This window comes from Oryx dammah, unplaced genomic scaffold, assembly GCF_014754425.2.
Source record: "Oryx dammah isolate SB20612 unplaced genomic scaffold, SCBI_Odam_1.1 HiC_scaffold_19, whole genome shotgun sequence".
Classification (NCBI taxonomy): Eukaryota; Metazoa; Chordata; class Mammalia; order Artiodactyla; family Bovidae; genus Oryx; species Oryx dammah.
Genome location: NW_024070203.1, coordinates 5,641,978 through 5,660,989, shown reverse-complemented (window position 1 = coordinate 5,660,989; position 19,012 = coordinate 5,641,978). Strand labels below are relative to the sequence as shown.

At 38.2% G+C, this 19,012-nt stretch overlaps 1 protein-coding gene across 1 annotated transcript in view; it reads left to right on the top strand.

Annotated features, from left to right (window-relative positions):
* ADGRB3 (adhesion G protein-coupled receptor B3) overlaps positions 1-19,012 on the top strand; it is an 880,035-nt gene that overhangs the window by 342,409 nt on the left and 518,614 nt on the right. Inside the window, exon 6 of the mRNA XM_040261415.1 lies at positions 5,743-5,907. Coding sequence (XP_040117349.1) covers positions 5,743-5,907 — 165 coding nt within the window. The remainder of the gene's footprint in view (positions 1-5,742; positions 5,908-19,012) is intronic.

Genomic DNA, 19,012 nt, shown 5'->3' with positions numbered 1-19,012 from the left:
CAGGCAGTGCATAGATGCATATTATAAGCATTTTTTCTTCTCAGACCTCTGACTTTCATGGAAAATGAGTACCAACAGGATTCTTTCAAGAAGTCCAAAGCACATAATCCTGTGAATCTCCAGGTTTATATTTATGCTCAGCCATCTGACAGATGGGTGATGCAAACTCACTGTCCCCTGCAGTTAACGATGGACTTGCATTGACAGCCCATCTAGATCCTCTGGAGTGAGATGGACACAAGGAAAGGGCCTGGCACTGCGCTGATCTGGTTAAGTGTGCTTAAGGCTTCTGGCGAGTTCCACTTCCAGAGAAGGCTGATTCTGCAGTTGCTAAAAGCCAAAGTACAGAGTGGGCAGCCCAGGGCAGGGATAGCCCCAATTTCCCAGAAGGGGCAAGGGCAACCCTTTCAAAAACAAGTTGGAGGAGGAGTTATCTAATAGGGACAGAGTTTTGATTTGCAGAATGAAAATTTTCTGGAGACTTGTTTCCCAACAATATGAATATACTTAATACTGCTGAATTGTATACTTAGAAAGGATCCAAAGATAAATTTTCCATTTGGTATATTTTTTATCACAATAAAAGGAAAGACACACTGGTAAAAATAAAAAGGGAAGAAAGTGGTGAGCAGTCCTGAAGAAGGAATGCTTTGGTGAGCTGGGAGATCCCTTTGTCAGGGGCTTCGAAGGCACATAGCTGTAGAATTAAAAAATAAGCAGTGGGAATTCCCTGGCAATCCAGTGGTTAAGACCACATTTCCATTGCAGGGGGCAGTGGATTTGATGCCTGGTCACTGAACAGAAATCCCACATGCCCCACGATGCAGCCAAAAATAAAAAGTAAAAAATAACTGAATAAACAGAGCAGAATAACAGGAAAAAGAATAGATATATACATAACACACATATATAACTGAATCACTTTGCTGTATGCCTGAAACACTGTAAATCAACTCTACTTCAATTAAAAAAAAAAGATAAATGGCAGAAATCTATGACGAATGGAAGGTAGAATTAGCAGGAAAAGAGCAATAATTCCACTAAAAACAAGAAAAGTCAATGAACATCAGAGAGAATCAGACTAGATGAGAAGGAACATCAAATGAAAAATAAAAAGAGAGGAAAAAATGCTTAAGGAAGTTGTGGATGGGGAAGACAAAAAAAAGAAAAAGTCAAAAACAGGAATCACAGAGCAAAGTGGACTCCAATACATAAGGCAAGAGCAGAAAAGCAAATAGTAAGGAGATGGGCATTTTAGGAATTATAACATTTCTAAATTTTGTAGGTAAAAGGACCTCATGAGGAAATGCTAGTGGATTTTCTGCTGAGTGTAGGTTAAGTGCACAGCGCCCTGTCTGGACTAGTACTTAAATCTGGCCCCTACTTAACAGTGTTTACGTGAAGGGCTCTATACTGGACAAGGAGAGAACTGTCAACAGAGACTTAGGTTGTACTTGACCTATACACTTACCTTGTCAGCATCCTTTTGAAGAGTCAAGATCCTTTCAATGTACAGGAATAAAATCTAATGACAGGTCTGAGTGGGGCTAAGGAGTTCCCCTCAGTTCTCCGTTCAGAGCTTACTTTCCAGACACTAGCCATAAACATGCACCTTGTTGGCAAGTGAAAACCTTCCTCTTCCTACCAGATGACGTTGATTCACCCCTCCCTGGGCATGGAGACCATCTGTCGTGGGACCAGCATGCTTTCCCTTTCACTCTGCCTCTCAGGTCCAGAAAACTATAATATTCTATGATGGTCAAGTTTGTCCTCATTTTCTTAAACCTCCTACCATGATGTCTCCTGAAGAAGTACATACTAATTATTGGTTCCTCTTCACCTCCACATACATAGAGGTTTGTCTTTGTAAATAGTAAGGATGATAAGAAATCTGTATCGTTTAATCATCTAACCACTGTTATAGTTCTGATATTGAATCAAAGATCTTGACAAGAGTTCTGTTGATTTCTTTTTAATTTTCCAAACATGAATAATAACTTGGCAACTTTATTGTTTTTTAAATGTGGAATAGTTATCCCACTACAGGAAATGGTGATACATTTCAAATGGTGATTGTGCTTGTTATGAAATATTTTCTGTTCAACATTTTGTTCACTTATTTGCCATGCTGGTAAATATGTATGTTTTTATACAACATACAATGAAAACAGTAAAAAAAAAAAAAAAGAAAAGAAAGATGAATTTAAAATCTGAGATAGTACTTTGAATAGTATAAATATTTTTCTGAAATAATAGCTTATTCACAAGAAGAAAGTTACCTCAGAAATAAATAACCTACTTGTCACACTGTGTATAAGGAAATACATTTGCCATTTAGTTAATGAAAATGACACAAGGAAAAATTGAATGTTAAATGTCACTTTTCACAAAATGTATGGAATGATAGAACTAGAGCTTATATTTATTTGTTCTATTAAAGGTTAATCAATAGTGTTATATATTAGTTACCATTCACCCATATTATTCACATTTAAAGAGTTTTTTAAATTAAATTGCGTAATAATGTGTTATTTCTAATATGAATCCTAAAATATACAGCCTTTTACAAAATTTTTGCCTTGACATCATAGTTTCTTAGAAACTTTTATGCTCAGAGAAGAAAATGCTAGAGATAAACAGAAAGTAAATTGAGAAAATTAGAGAGCTACATGAGATTGTGTATTTACTGACCGGGTCTTGGCAACCCACTCCAGTTTCTTGCCTGGAAAATCCCATGGATGGAGGAGCCTGGTAGGCTACAGTCCATGAGGTAGCAAAGAGTCGAACATGACTGGGCGACTTTCTTTCTGTTTTCTGAATTACAGTTTTATGATCTCTTCCAGGGTTTCTGAAACCTTGGTACTATCAACATTTTGATGTGGATAAATCTTTATTGTGGGGAGCTGGCCTGAAGGTGTGGGGAGCTGGCCTGAAGGTGTGGGGATGTCTGGCAGCATCCCTGACCCCTACCCTTCAGATGCCAGGAGACTTCCTTCTTCCCCTGAGGCTGTGACAACCAAATATGTCTCTGATGTTTGCAGATGTTCCCTGGGGAGGCAATGTTGCCCCTGGTTGAGAACTACTAACCTACTCTGTATGCACTGCAGTATTTTAGAAAAAATGTTTATTTTAGCTAAGGAATGGTTTTGTTTTCATATCCATTTATTTTCTTGAAAATAAATGAAAATAAAAGAAAACTTTCACTTAGCAGAGTTATCTTATACATTCCAATCTAAATTACAACATCATTTGTATACTTATTTCAAAATCTGGTAGTAATATAATTTGCATATTGTTATTCTTCATTTTATTTCTAGATAGAATAGAGATGAAATAGAAATATTATAGCTGGTGTCTAAAGAGGAAACAATAAAAACAGATTAATTTGATTTGCATCTAGGCATATTTTTCAAATGAACTAGATCACTTTTCATTCTTTTCTAAAAAATAAAACTTTATATAATAAATTCCCATTAAAATGAAAATATTTAACCTTTATCCTAAATCTTATGAAGAGAATTTATAAAATTTATTTAAGAAATTGTGCCCCAATTTCCTACTAATTCGGTAGTATCATATATAAAAATTATTGATAATTTTATGTCCTTTTCAAATAAAAAACAAGTATTTTTGCTTTTTAAAAATGATGTGGAGGAGTCATGAAATTTCACCATGAAACAATAAAGACTTAAAAAATAGGAGGTAAGATTATTTTTCAAAGGATTCTAGCTTCGTAATTTAACTAAGTCATCAAGATTAATTAACATTTCAGTAAGATTTTAGAGAAAAACCTGCCAGTTTAGCAGCTTTTTCTTCTGAGATTGTTCACTGCTTTTGGAACAATGCATTTTGATAGAAGAGAAAACGAACAGAAGAAGAAATAAAAATACTATATAGCCTATTAACATCTTATACAAAAAATAAGGGAGAAATGGTGTTTTTTAAATGGAGAAACTTGGTAACTAAACATAAATGCAAAAATTGCTTAAAGGTATGCATTTTACATAACTAAATGTTTGTATATGTTACTTTAAAATATTTTGCTATAATTAATCATATATTCCTATATGTAAATATAGGTATTTGAATATTTTTTCCTTAGATTTTAAATTCAGACTTACTATTTATTCTTATACCAATGGATACAAATTATTTTTGGTGTTCCTAAACTTAAATGGGAAAAATGCAAACATCTTAATTTCTTTCACTCTCTCTTTTTCTATACAGGATATTTGAAATATATTTACCAGCTAGTTTCACAGTATCTTAAAGAATATTTCATTGAATATTGCCTAAATTTGGCTAATTTTTCCAATATTTGAACACATCTTCCAAGTTGGGGCAAATAAATAGTATAAATAGAACAGACTGCCTCATAATTAAGGGTATTGTATCTGTGTTTTTAAAATAACAACTTGGTCAGCAGATAAATGAAGAAGATTCTAGACGTGCTATGTTTATTTGAATAACTCTTCTGTCACTTCTACTTGCCCTGACCAATGTTGAGGAGAAAATGAGCACTTTTTTTTTGTCATTTAATTATAAATTTCTACTCCCCTTACTCATGTCTGTAGGTGTTATATCAAGCATTTGCTCATGGACTTTCAAGAGTAAGATAGAGTTTCAATATCAAGACAAGAACTTTTGACCTGAAGAGCACATTTTGCCTGGTTTATTTTGATTTGCATTATCCATGGAGTAGATATAATACATGTATTATCCATGGAATGCTACTGCTTACTGCCCCAAATGTTAAAAACTGGGATGGAATTGGTGATTCGACAGTTCAAGAAAGGGACCTAAACTTTGAACCCTAATGGACTTTTGGGAAAAGATACTAATATTTAGAAGTGGTTATTATGGAGGAACACAAATTATGTCAGTATTTCCAATCAAGTTTGAATTAATCATAATGGCATATTTGAAGTACTGATGTACTGATAGTTATATGAAGCATAATCTTAATTAAATCATTTGTTTTTCACAAAGTTTTACTTAGTAGGAGCATTACCAGTGTCATTTAGTTATTGGAGGAGGAAAGGTGTCTTCTAGTTTCCTGGCTATTAGAAATAGGTCTTCATATTTGTCCCTCATTTTAAACCTAGGGAAAGAGGGGACTCTGAGCAAATAAATAGAGTTTTTGAAATTTACCTCTTATTCAAAAAACAGTGACTTTAAAAACCCACAGATTTTAAATGGCAAAAATGCATTTTCTAAAATGTTCGCTTAAAAGTCTGTTTAAAATATGTACCTTCAATTCTCTGACAATTTAATCAATTTAATCTTAATCAATTTAATAAATTGATTAAATTTGTTAATCAAGTTTATAAATCCTGAAACTTTTTAAATGTTGAAAAAATTAAATTGACCCTCTCTATTTAAATTCAGCTTTAACTCCAGAAGGTTACTCTAAGAAATTTAGTTAGTTTTACATGGATATGAAGTAACTCATGACTGTTTTACCATGACAGAGAGGGGTACATTTCCATTAAAAAAAAATGATAATAAACTATATGACATAAGTAATTGTTCAAATACAAAGGTACATGCAAGTTTATATTATCTTAATGATTTTTGAGTTAACTTACATTTTATGGCAAATAAGAGTAATTCAATTGAAGTTTTAAAATATCTTCATACTTGTCTATTTGATGATTTTTTTTCTTAGTTATGTATTTAAAAAAGTAATCTTTGACTTCATGTCTCAGGTCCTGTTGTTGAAGCTTCTTTGCTTTATTGCAGTCCATGGAGTCTGGGAGGAGTGGTCTCCGTGGAGTCTCTGCTCATTCACCTGTGGTCGAGGCCAGAGAACCAGAACGAGGTCGTGCACTCCGCCCCAGTATGGGGGGAGGCCGTGCGAAGGGCCGGAGACGCATCATAAGCCGTGTAATATCGCCCTCTGCCCAGGTGAGCCTGTTCTGCATTTGGTGAACTTTGTGTTTCTGATCTTTGTATATGGTCCCCAGTATACCTAAGAGATTTTAAGAGTACAACCTTCATTTAGCCACATTGGAAAATGAGCCTTTTATTGATTCTTGCTTAAATAAAACCAGCTACCTTCCTTGATTCTATTGTATGCAGTTGTGTATATTAATATTTCATTAATTTTGAAGTATTAATAATTAATACTGTGTACCAGGGATGTTCACCTTTATTGAAATTCTATAAATATGCATATTAATGATTCCCACTAAGACTTTTATCCTATACATGGATTTCTCTCCTGGAAAATTTGTAAGACGTCCCAAAGACTTGAATGGACTATTGCTTCCACATTGTAACTAGAGAGTCTGGTGTAGAGATGGTCCTTCCATATGAGGATTATAGACATTTGCTAGAAAATCAGACTTTCTGCATTCACTGCTAGATATTCAAAATGGTGAGATCATAAGTGATATATAATACTGATGTGATTATGAGGACTGGAAAATCTGTTCTTCAAGTGTATTTACATTTTTTTCCTTTCCTTTAAAATGTTTCAATTCTGTTTTACCTTTTGATAATTTCCCCCATTGCTCCAGAGAAAAGTCTTTCTAATGCTGTTATTTAGGATGCTGAAACATTCACACATAAAACAAATACCTACAAAATGAAAAAGACTGATCTCTAGCTTGAAGGGGTTTGCAATTTATGGGAGAAAATAAACACAAACAATGATAGAATCTCCCAGGAAAGCAAAGACACTTCTTAAAGGAAGAGACAGGTATGAGTGGCAAATGGCAAAGTCTAACAAAAATGCTCAGACCAGTATTAACAAGCAGCATCTTCTATTTGGGAGAGTTTCTCACTGGCCCATGCAGTCACACATTCTCCATGCAATCAACAGCTGGGATCCCAGTAGTGAACTCCAGATACATTACTTAACTCACATTGAGTCCCATTTGCCCTCTAAATTCCCCACATTAATATCTTATCTTATAATACAATGTTTTAAAGTCCTTCTGGAAATTTTAAGAATCTAAAGTATCTGAGGACTATGAAAAACACTCAAAATGCAGAGAAGAAACAGTCATCTAACAAGCTTAATTGTTCCCTTTTAATTCAGACAAAGACTATGGTTCCTACACTTGGGAGTATACTTGTAAATATGTAGCAGTTATATTGAGTAATATACTTTTTACTTTTATAATTTTATGAATTTTATGAATTGTGAATATAACTATATGATTCAATATTCAGGTATTATGAATACTAAGGTGTCAAAATCATGATTCCTTATTTTCAAATCATTCCCAGAAAATCTATTAAAGTTATTATTTCTATCTCTATGTAAATATACAGAGAGGCACAGCAGACATATGCATGTATATTTATGCTCTGCCTTTTCCCCAAAGATTTAATTTATGCAAACTTTAGAATTTTTTTCTAACAACTCAGCTGTGATATTTATAGGTAGTCAGTGTTCACTCATTTTTCTATGGAATGTGAAAAAAATAGACAACACTGGGAAGTAAGAATAATAGCTAACTATGGAATATCTTTTGACATATTTGTTTTTAATTAATTCTTTACCTCAGTTGATCCCCATCAGTACAAAGATAAAATGGCACTGATCAATAAAATGTTGTCAGCCAGGTTTTTCATAGTCCATTTTCCATAAATTTATATAGACATAAAAAGCTTAGATATGAGTACACAGAGATGCTAAGTTGTTAGAATTCAGATAAGAAAATTCATTTTTCTAAGCTGATACAGTTATGACTTAGAGGTGTTCAGTCATAATTCCACAGAGGGTAGCTTTGCCCCACTGGCTCCTCCGCAAGCACATACATCAAATATCACTCACGTAGTAACCAAGTGTGTTTTCAAGCTAGTAGTGTTTTACCTGTATTATACTATCACTGAAATCACTCTAAGATCATTACAGTTGGATATCTTAGATATAAGAAGCATTAGAACTAATTATCTTATGGCTAATTTCAGGGATCGTCACTGAATATAAAAGCATTATTAACTATCAACTAGATGTAAAACACTACTGAGAATAATGTCGAATCCCTGATGTCTAGAAATTTGCAATGTCTTCTGAGGACTTAGAAACACCCATGTAAAAAATGAAAGTGAAAGTCGCTCAGTCTTGTCTGACTCTTTGCCACCGCATAGACTATACAGTCCATGGAATTCTCCAGGCCAGAATACTGGGGTGGTAGCCTTTCCCTTCTCCAGGGGATCTTCCCAACCCAGGGACTGAACTGAGGTCTTCTGCACTACAGGCGGATTCTTTATCAGCTGAGCCACAAGGGAAGCCGTGCATGTGAAAAATAGAATGCAATTCTGAAAAACACAAATAAATTCTCTAGTTTCAATAAAAGGTAGTAATTTGAGTATTAAGTGATTTCAACCTACATTTCTTATAGCCATCCTACCCGAGATGCCTAAGATATCCTCTTTTTAAAAAATACATTTATTTATTTTAATTGGAGGCTAATTACAATATCGTATTGGTTTTGCCATACATCAGCATGAATCCGCCACAGTATACACGTGTTCCCCATCCTGAGCCCCCCTCCCACCTCCCTCCCCATACCATCCCTCTGGGTCATCCCAGTGCACCAGCCCCAAGCATCCTGTATCATGCATTGAACCTGGACTGGCAATTCGTTTCATATATGATATTATACATGTTTCAATGCCATCTCCCAAATCATCCCACCCTCTCCCTCTCCCACAGAGTCCAAAAGACTGTTCTATACATCTGTGTCTCTTTTGCTGTCTTGCATACAGGGTTATCATTACCATCTTTCTAAATTCCATATACATGCGTTAGTATACTGTATTGGTGTTTTTCTTTCTGGCTTACTTCACTCTAAATAATCAGCTCCAGTTTCATCCACCTCATTAGAACTGATTCAAATGTATTCTTTTTAATGGCTGAGTGACACTCTATTGTGTATATATACCACAGCTTTCTTATCCATTCATCTACTGATGGACATCTAGGTGGCTTCCATGTCCTGGCTATTATAAACAGTGCCGCGATGAACATTGGGGTACACGTGTCTCTTTCAATTCTGGTTTCCTTGGTGTGTATGCCCAGCAGTGGGATTGCTGGGTCATACGGCAGTTCTATTTCCAGTTTTTTAAAGAATTTCCACATTGTTCTCCATAGTGGCTGTACTAGTTTGCATTCCCACCAACAGTGTAAGAAGGTTCCCTTTTCTCCACACCCTCTCCAGCGTTTATTGCTTACAGACTTGTATAGCAGCCATTCTGACTGGCGTGAAATGGTACCTCATTGTGGTTTTGATTTGCATTTATCTGATAGTGAGTGATGTTGAGCATGTTTTCATGTGTTTGTTAGCCATCTGTATGTCTTCTTTGGAGAAATGTCTGTTTAGTTCTTTGGCTCATTTTTTGATTGGGTCATTTATTTTTCTGGAATTGAGCTGCAGGAGATGCTTGTATATTTTTGAGATTAGTTGTTTGTCAGTTGCTTCATTTGCTATTTTTTTCTCCCATTCGGAAGGCTGTTTTTTCACCTTGCTTATAGTTTCCTTTGTTGTGCAGAAGCTTTTAATTTTAATTAGGTCCCATTTGTTTATTTTTGCTTTATTTCCAGAATTCTGGGAGGTGGATCATAGAGGATCCTGCTGTGATTTATGTTGGAGAGTGTTTTGCCTATGTTTTATCCTCTTAAAGAAAAAAAACTATGATAAGAAACACGTCCGTGATGAAGAGTGTGGGTAAGACCCACACTTAGTTCTCCTTGGTTAGGCTGATATGGGTCATGGAGCAGAAGAAAGCAGGGGAACATTCAGAACAAAAAATTGGGTCTCTGGTCACCATTTCTGCAAGATTTGATCGTGCAAGTTCTGATCATGGGCAGTGATGTTTTAGTGTAGGGTCCTATGAGAACAGCCTCCCAGCTTTTAAGAAACACGTATTGCTCTGTATATTGCTGGCCCACTGTCCCCAGCCAACACTAGTCACTGTTTAGATATAGTACACAAATCAGTTACTAATGACTCAAACTAGGAAATACCAGATTTAACTTTTCCTTCCTTTTTCTCTCCTTGTATGGCCAGGAGACAAGTGACTTACCTTTGCTCAAAAGGAATGGGAGAAAGTTGGACATTGACTAAGGAAAGTATCAGATAAGAATAGGATGTCATGTATTATCAGTAGGGAATCAAAATTGCTGGGAGAAATATCAATAACCTCAGATATACAGATGACACCACCCTTATGACAGAAAGTGAAGAAGAACTAAAGAGCCTCTTGATGAAAGTGAAAGAGCAGAGTGAAAAAGTTGGCTTACAACTCAAAATTCAGAAAATTAAGATCATGGCATCCAATCCCATCACTTTATGGCAAATAGATGAGGAAACAATGGAAACAGTGTCAGACTTTATTTGGGGGGCTCCAAAATCACTGTAGATGGTGACTGCAGCCATGAAGTTAAAAGATGCTGGCTCCTTGGAAGAAAAGCTATGACCAACCTAGACAGCATATTAAAAAGCAGAGACATTACTTTGCCAACAAAGGTCCGTCTAGTCAAAGCTATGGTTTTTCCAGTAGTCATATATGGATGTGAGAGGTGAACTATAAAGGAAGCTGAGTGCTGAAGAATTGATGCTTATGAACTGTGGTGTTGGAGAAGACTCTTGAGAGTCCCTTGGACTGCAAGGAGATTCAACCAGTCAATCCTAAAGGAAATCAGTCTTGAATATTCATTGTAAAGACTGATGCTGAAGCTGAAACTCCTATACTTTGGCCACGTGATGTGAAGAACTGACTCATTGGAAAAGACCCTGATGCTGGGATAGATTGAAGGCAGGAGGAGAAGGGGACAACAGAGGATGAGATGGTTGGATGGCATCACCGACCCTATGGACATGAGTTTGAGTAAGCTCTGGGAGTTGGTGATAGACAAGGAAGCCTGGCCTACTGCAGTCCATTGGGTCACAAAGAGTTGGACACAACCCAGCAACTGAACTGAACTGATCAGAATTTGCATAAATAAAACACATTTCATTATTTAGTGTGAACAACACTCATCATTCCTACATAGCATCCACTCCATTATTGGAATGATAAGTGTTTCTTCTTGATTGGCTGACGCATTAACCTACTCCAGTATTCTTGCCTGGAGAACATGGACAGTGAAGCCTGGTGGGCTACAGTCCGTAGGGTCGCAGAGTCAGACAAAACTGAAGCGATTTAGCACAGCACATGTGTTTCCTAGGGGCTTCCCAGGTGGTGCTAATGGAAAAGAACCCACCTGCTAGTGCAGGAGACATAAGAAACATAGGTTTGATCCCTGGGTTGGGAAGATTTCCTGGACGAGGGCATGGCAACCCACTCCAGTTTCTGGCCAGGAGAATCCCCATAGACAGAGTAGCCTCTTTTCTCATCTATAGTACCAATCAAGTGTCATACTATGGAAGGATGTATGTATGTATTTGTGTGTTCAGTGGTCTTTGTGGTCTGTTTCTATTACCTCACCATACCTAGAATTTCTGGAAGTCTAACCTGTGTTTTCTGTTTTCTCCGAATTTTCATTGCATTTCACTAACTGAGCATCAAGTTCACAATGATATTAGTTGATATATTTGACAACTAAGAAGTGCTCTTGTATTTCCTGTTTACCTCTCTGTGCAGCTTTGTACCTGGTCGTATCCAAAGAATAACTGTTAAGTGGATTCTTTCCACCTATACATATCCAAATTTCTAATGCTCATCCAGATGTTTTTTAGGGCATTTCTGTTCTTATTTAAAAATACATTAATGTGTTGTAGTGGAAAGATCTTTGGTTTTTGCAAGTGAAAACATATTTGAATTTAGATATCACATTTCACATCTGTGTTGCTGCTCTGGTCTTAGTTTCTTCAGCCACACATTGAGGACAGAATAGTCACACCCTCCTCATGAGAAGGCCACATGAGGTGCTCTAAAGGAGAGAACTTGGTAGTTAGCAAACTAGCAAATGGTATTAATAAATATTAGTAGTATTATCACATCCCTGTGCTCCAGTGAGAGTCCATCAGGATGACACTTGTAGTTGAACAAGTTGGGTTTGTCACTCTCCACAGTGAGCGGGAATTAACATAGGGAAATGCAGGGCATCTTAGTAAGAGGGTGTTGTTGTTGCTGTTTAATCACTCAGTCATGTCCACCTCTTTTGCGATCCCATAGAATGTCACCCACCAGGCTCCTCTGTCCATGGGATTTCCCAGGCAAGAGTACTGGAGTGGGTTACCATTTCCTTCTCCAGGGGATCTTCCTGACCCAGGGATCAAACCCAAGTCTCCTGCATTGGCAGAGAGATTCTTTACTACTGAGGTACCAGGGAAGCCCAAGAGGGTATTAGGAAAGACTTATCAATGGTTTGGGCTTGTGCTGGGTGATTTCAAACAAAGTTTATGAAAGTAGGACTTTGCTTCACAGTTGATGGTGTCAGGGTGAAGGGGGCAACTCTAGGATTTAGTATCTTAGTAAATATCTAGGAGAAGTGAAGACCAGCTGAGTTGGTGTGTCACTCATCTTAGCTGAGAGAGGAGAACGCAACTCCTCTCTCAGAATGTGTGTTCTGAGAATGTGTGTTCCGCTGGGACCTGTCTTTGTCCATGAAGTGGTTTTGGTTTACCTCATTTTGAGCACAGTCTCAAAGTGACCTTGTCTGGTATTCATGTGCTCTGTGATGGTTTTAGGTCCAACAAGAGATAACACATCATTACGACACCAAGGAGGCTGCCAGTAGCACTGAAGTTTGGCCAAGTTTGTCAGGCCCTTGCCTGGGTGTCCCCTAGACGGTGACCCCTCCTCCATGGTGACTGGATCACTTTAGGTGTTTCTGTTTTTAGTGATTTTGATTAATAGTCAGCTGGAGAAAATTAACAGACATTATGAAATGTTTACATTTCCTAGGTAATGCCCTCCCTTAACATTATATAGATGTGTATCTGCAAAATAAAATCTACCTTATCTTTTCCAAAATTAAATTATTTGGGGAAAATAAATGTTTAAGTGTTTACTTCAAAGTCTCAAGGTTCATTATAATTTCCTTCATAGTGTTTGGCTTTATATTAATAGTAATAATTCTTTCCCTTTGTCCAAAGTTGAAGACTGGAGGAACAAGTGATTCAAGTTTGGCCCTACTTGTTTCTGTTTTGACAATTCTTTTTCTGATATACATTTATGAAGTAGAGGATAAATAATATCAAAGATAGGCAGGGGTAAATAATATGTAAGTGACAGATAGGAGACTGAAATAAGGAATTATTGACAAGTTTTCATTTATCTATAAGAACTATGTCTGAAGGAATAAATATGGTTCAGTGGTCTGGAATGCACAAGACATGGATGAAGGATTCATCCCAGTCCTTAACTGTAAATATTTACTCTGGCAACTTCTTCCTCTTTTCTATTCCCCACTTTGATTTGTAAAGCAGAGCCAGTATTCATTACCCTTCACATCTTAGGAATGTTCTATGATTAAAGTTAGGTTAAGAATCTTGAAAAGTGTAAAATAACATAAAGTTGAGGGTATTTATCATGATTTAGATAAGAATACTACTTGAAAAGCAAGGGATTTGGTGAAATAAACTCAGGATATTATGATAGTTTTTGAGCTTTGCTTCTTATGGACACGCTTAACCAGATACTCAAAAGAGATTCTTTGGGCAGGATTTTTCTAAGGAGAAGTAGGTACGTGTCAGTCTATGGGACTGAGCAGTCCTGCCTTTGAGAAATCCATTCCTTAGGATCCAGAGCCTTTCTGGAGAGATCTGATTTGGTTGTACTTTCCAGATACATTTGCAGACTCTTATAAACTCCAAGAAGAAGGAAAGAACCACCCAATAGTAGGTCCTGAGGAATAGAGCTGGACCCAAATGTCTGTTACTGTGAGCACAAGGCCTCAGTTTCCTGCGGTGCTAGTATTTTGATTCTTCAGCATCTGTGAGAGAGTGACCTCCCACTGTCCCTCTGCAGGGAGCTCCTGAGGAGACAGTGAGTGGAAAGATGCTGAGACTTTGCCCTGTCTGACTCACTATCTGAGAGGTCCCTGATCTCTCAGCGTGAGGATGTTATAATTTACAATACAAATGATACCTCATTAACCTGGTCCTTAATTAATTTATATTTTATAATCTTAACCTTCTGGTCTATTATGTGGTGATTGTATTCATTTTGTGTCATTTCAGATTTTTAAGCACTATTCTGGTTATCTCTTGGTGCTTAGCTTATTAAATTTTTTTAAAAAATCATTATGTCTGTGTTAATTCTGGATTGTTTTCTTTTACTATTTAATATTTTTCTCATTTAAACTTTATCTTAACTTCATCTTAACTTACTCCTTTTAATCCTTAGTCTTACCATGATAACTTGCTTCTATCCTTCATTCTATTTATTTAAAAGGGTATTTCATTTTGATATCTCCTCTCTTGTCATTTATATAAAAATGGCAGATACGAAACATAAATTTAGGCTCTTCAGCATATGGTTCTTCCATATTTCAGTCTTGTATTCCAAAGGAGACTTTCCCACTTCCTGGTTAACTCTCAATTCAATAAAAATCAAGGCTCTCCAACTTTGCCATTCCGAAGTCAGATAGCCTAAAAGCCAGCTTTTCTCCCCCAACTCTTCCCTATTGGTAACTTAATCAGCCAGCAATAATCAACCCAGAACAGTTGTTGAAATGATTATTTTAGTGTCCAAGATACTCATGACTTGCGTTTATTGTTATCCAGCCAATTCTAGAGTGTCACTAGTTATTCTCAAGATAAGAAAATAGACTGAAGCATAGTAATTTCATTAAAATGTATCATAGTCACCAGGAACTATATTCAACATCCTTGAGTAAACCATAATGGAAAAGAATATAATAAAGGATGTATATCTATGTATAACTGAATCACTTTGGTGTTCAGTTCAGTTCAGTCGCTCAGTCATGTCTGACTCTTTGCGACCCCATGAATCGCAGCACGCCAGGCCTCCCTGTCCATCACCAACTCCCAGAGTTCACTCAGACTCACGTCCATCGAGTCAGTGATGCCATCCAGCCATCTCATCCTCGGTCGTCTCCTTCTCCTCCTGCCCCCAATCCCTCCCAGCATCAAAGTCTTCTCCAATGAGTCAACTCTTCGCATGAGGTGGCCAAAGTACTGGAGTTTGAGCTTTAGCATCATTCCTTCAAAGAAATCTCTGGGTTGATCTTTAGAATGGACTGATTGGATCTCCTTGCAGTCCAAGGGACTCTCAAGAGTCTTCTCCAACACCACAGTTCAAAAGCATCAATTCTTTGGCGCTCAGCCTTCTTCACAGTCCAGTTCTCACATCCATACATGACTACTGGAAAAACCATAGCCTTGACTGGATGGACCTTAGTCAGCAAAGTAATGTCTCTGCTTTTGAATATGTTATCTAGGTTGCTCATAACTTTTCTTCCAAGGAGTAAGCATCTTTTAATTTCATGGCTGCAGTCACCATCTGCAGTGATGTTGGAGCCCAAAAAAGTAAAGTCTGACACTGTTTCCACTGTTTCCCCATCTAGTGGTGTAAGAAGAAATTAACATTTAAATCAATTATGCTTCAATAAAAATTTTAAAGTTATAAAGTAAAATAAAATATATGATAGGAACTAACTTGCCCCTTGCATATGGGAGACATATTTTTCTTTCAAGTGAACACAACTGCAGAAGGAAGCTTATATAACAAAGTAAAACCCAGGAATCTAACAATTTAAACATGGTAATTTTAATTTTTCTGTGTCCAGAAAATGTCTTCATGTGTCACATTACTGAAAAAAAAACTTTGTGTCTGCAGAGTGGCGCTGTTTTATAAGGAAGTACTGCTGTGAAGGTAGGACTGGCTGATCTTAGCATCTTCCCAGCTTTAAAATATGGCCTCCTATTCTCCATTATTGGACGCCTTTGTGCGATGGTTCACAAGTGATAGGCATTTGGAGTTTTTAAATTGAAAAAGGACACTGAAAAAGCCCAACTGCAAATGCTGATGATAGAAATGAAGAGAAAATGAAAAGCCCAAGAAAATGTTGACTCTTCACAGAAGAAATTATGCCTTATAATGTGATGTCAAATGGTGTTCCATGAAAGAAAAAATAAGATGAGAAGAGGGAGGGAGGAAATTTGGGAGAGGCAACTTTAAACAAAGTCTATTCAATGCAGGATTCCCTGGGTTATGTCTGTAATGGCACTGCAGATTCAACATGTTCCAGATAGACATTTTTATTTCAGGGCTATATGCCTGCTGACCTGTTTGAAAGTTTCTCTAACTCAGTTCAGGAACAGGTCCCACCATTTACCCCTGTCTGGGCTATAGTCTAGTCCACTAATATCTGCCACACCAATTCCTGCCCCTCTGCAGCCCAGTCTGCACAGATCCACAAAATAGAAGGGCTCAAATGTGAATGACGCCATGTCTCTTCACAACTATAAAGTCCTCTCGTGGTGTCTCAGCTTTTTGGTCCTGTACCTGCTGGACCCCCCAAGATCTGGCTTCTGTTGCCCTGAGGACCCACGTCCTGCTGTGTCCCCCTCTTCATGAGCCCCAAACTCATCTCTTTCCTGAAATACACAAAGCCTTCCTGCCCTTAAGCCCCCCTTGGGTGGAGCCCCCCATGGAGCTCAGGACTCTGGCTCCTCCTAGTGATGGGAACTCAGCTCTTCTGTGGTCATTCCACCTTCAGAACTCTTCCCACTCAGGCTGTTGTTTCGCCTTTGTTTCCTTGTTTACCATCATCTGTCTCCACCACAGCCCCTCAGACTGTGGGTTCCAGGAGGGCAGAGCATGGTGGGTCTTCATGCGAACAGTTGTCTGTGAGTCGAGGAGAACCAGGCCAGTCACAGTGTGGATTCTCAGGAGGGTGTCCACAGCCTGCAGGACCAGTTTTGGATGTCTGCATGCACGTGTACGTGCTAAGTCGCTTCAGTCGTGTCCAACTCTATGCGACCCCATGGACTGTAGTCCACCAGGCTGCTCTGTCCATAGGATTCTGCAGGCAAGAATACTGGAGTAGGTTCCCATTTCCTCCTCCAGGGGATCCACCCCATCCAGGGACTGAACCCAGGCCTCTATGTCTCCTGCATTGGCAGGTGGATTCTGGACCATGGGTGCCACCTGGGAAGCCCATAGTGGATTGTTTCAGTTCAATTCAGTTCAGTTCAGTCACTCAGTCATGTCCGACTCTTTGCAACACCATTAATTTCAGCATGCCAGCCCTCCCTGTCCATCATCAACTCCCGGAGTTCACCCAAACTCATGTGCATTGAGTCAGTGATGCCATCCAGCCACTCATCCTCTGTTGTCCCCTTCTTCTCCTGCCCCTAATCCCTCCCAGCATCACAGTCTTTTCCAGTGAGTCAACTCTTCGCATGAGGTGGCCAAAGTATTGGAATTTCAGCCTCAGCATCAGTCCTTCCAATGAACACCCAGGACTGATCTCCTTTAGGATGGACTGGTTGGCCCTCCTTGCAGTCCAAGGGACTCACAAGAGTCTTCTCCAGCACCACAGTTCAAAAGCATCAATTCTTCGGTGCTCAGCTTTCTTCACAGTCCAACACTCAACGTCCAAAATGACCACTGGAAAAACCATCGCCTTGACTAGACAGACCTTTGTTGGCAAATATCTCTGCTTTTTAATATGCTATCTACATTGGTCATAACTTTGCTTTCAAGGAGTAAGCATCCTTTAATTTCCTGGCTGCAGTCACCATCTGCAGTGATTTTGGAGCCCCCCAAAATAAAGTCTGACACTGTTTCCACTGTTTCCCCATCTGTTTGCCATGAAGTGATGGGACTGGATGCCATGATGTTCGTTTTCTGAATGTTGAGCTTTAAGGCAACATTTTCACTCTCCTCTTTCACTTTCATCAAGAGGCTTTTTAGTTCCTTTTCACTTTCTGCCATAAAGGTGGTATCATCTGCATATCTGAGGTTGCTGATATTTCTCCCAGCAATCTTGATTCCAGCTTGTGCTGCCTCCAGCCCAGCATTTCTCATGATGCACTCTGCATATAAGTTAAGTAAGCACGGTGACAATATACAGCCTTGACGTGCTCATTTTCCTATTTGAAACCAGTCTGTTGGATTGTTTACATGTCCCCAAATCATCAGAAAGACTTTTCTGACAGAACGACAAGATACTCATTAGCTTGCAATAGGCACAGATTTTGGAGAAGGAAATGGCAACCCATTCCAGTGTTCTTGCCTGGAGAATCCTGTGGACAGGGGAACCTGGTGGGCTGCTATCCATGGGGTCGCACAGAGTTGGACACGACTGAAGCGACTTAGCAGCAGCAGCAGCAAGCACAGATTTCTAGAAAGAAAGCTTTGAGGTGTCTTCACACTCGTGGGTTTGCAGAGTCTGGGTTCGCCCTGTAAGTGTGTAGGACAGTCCCATCTGAGTAAGTGGAGATGAGGTGGGGAGTGCTGTGATAGTCTCTTTGGTCTGAACTCACCTGGGTGGAGAGCAAACCTAAATGCATCTGGGAGAGGCAGCTTCAGCACTGCTTTGGATTCTCCAGCAAGCATCAGATAAGAAGAAAAAAGTCTCTTCATGGCTTGTGTGGTACCTAGCTAAGTGGTTATGAAAGAGAAACCTAAAGTGTATCATATGATAATTGGTTTTCAAGGATCTCAACATTTATCCCTGAAGTGTAATGTACATGTCAGCTTGGGAAATGCTTAAATGTCCAAAACAGAGCTCTTAATTTCCACCTCTCAAAAACGTCAACTTTTTTTTTTTTAATTTAGTGAAATAACACTACCATTTCTGAAAGACGTTTCTCTTTTTCTTCTTGGTTCAGATATTTTCATGATATTGTGATACTCTTTTGTTAAAAAATGTTTTATTGGAGTATAGTTGATTTAGTTTATTTCAGTGATTCAGCTATATGTACACATATACCAATATTTTTTTCCGATTCTTCCCTCTGGGTTATTACGGTTGTTGTTTGGTCACTAAGTCATGTCCAACTCTTTTGTGACCCTGTGAACTGAAGCCTGCCAGGCTCCTCTGTCCATGGGATTTCCCAGGCAAGAATACTGAAGT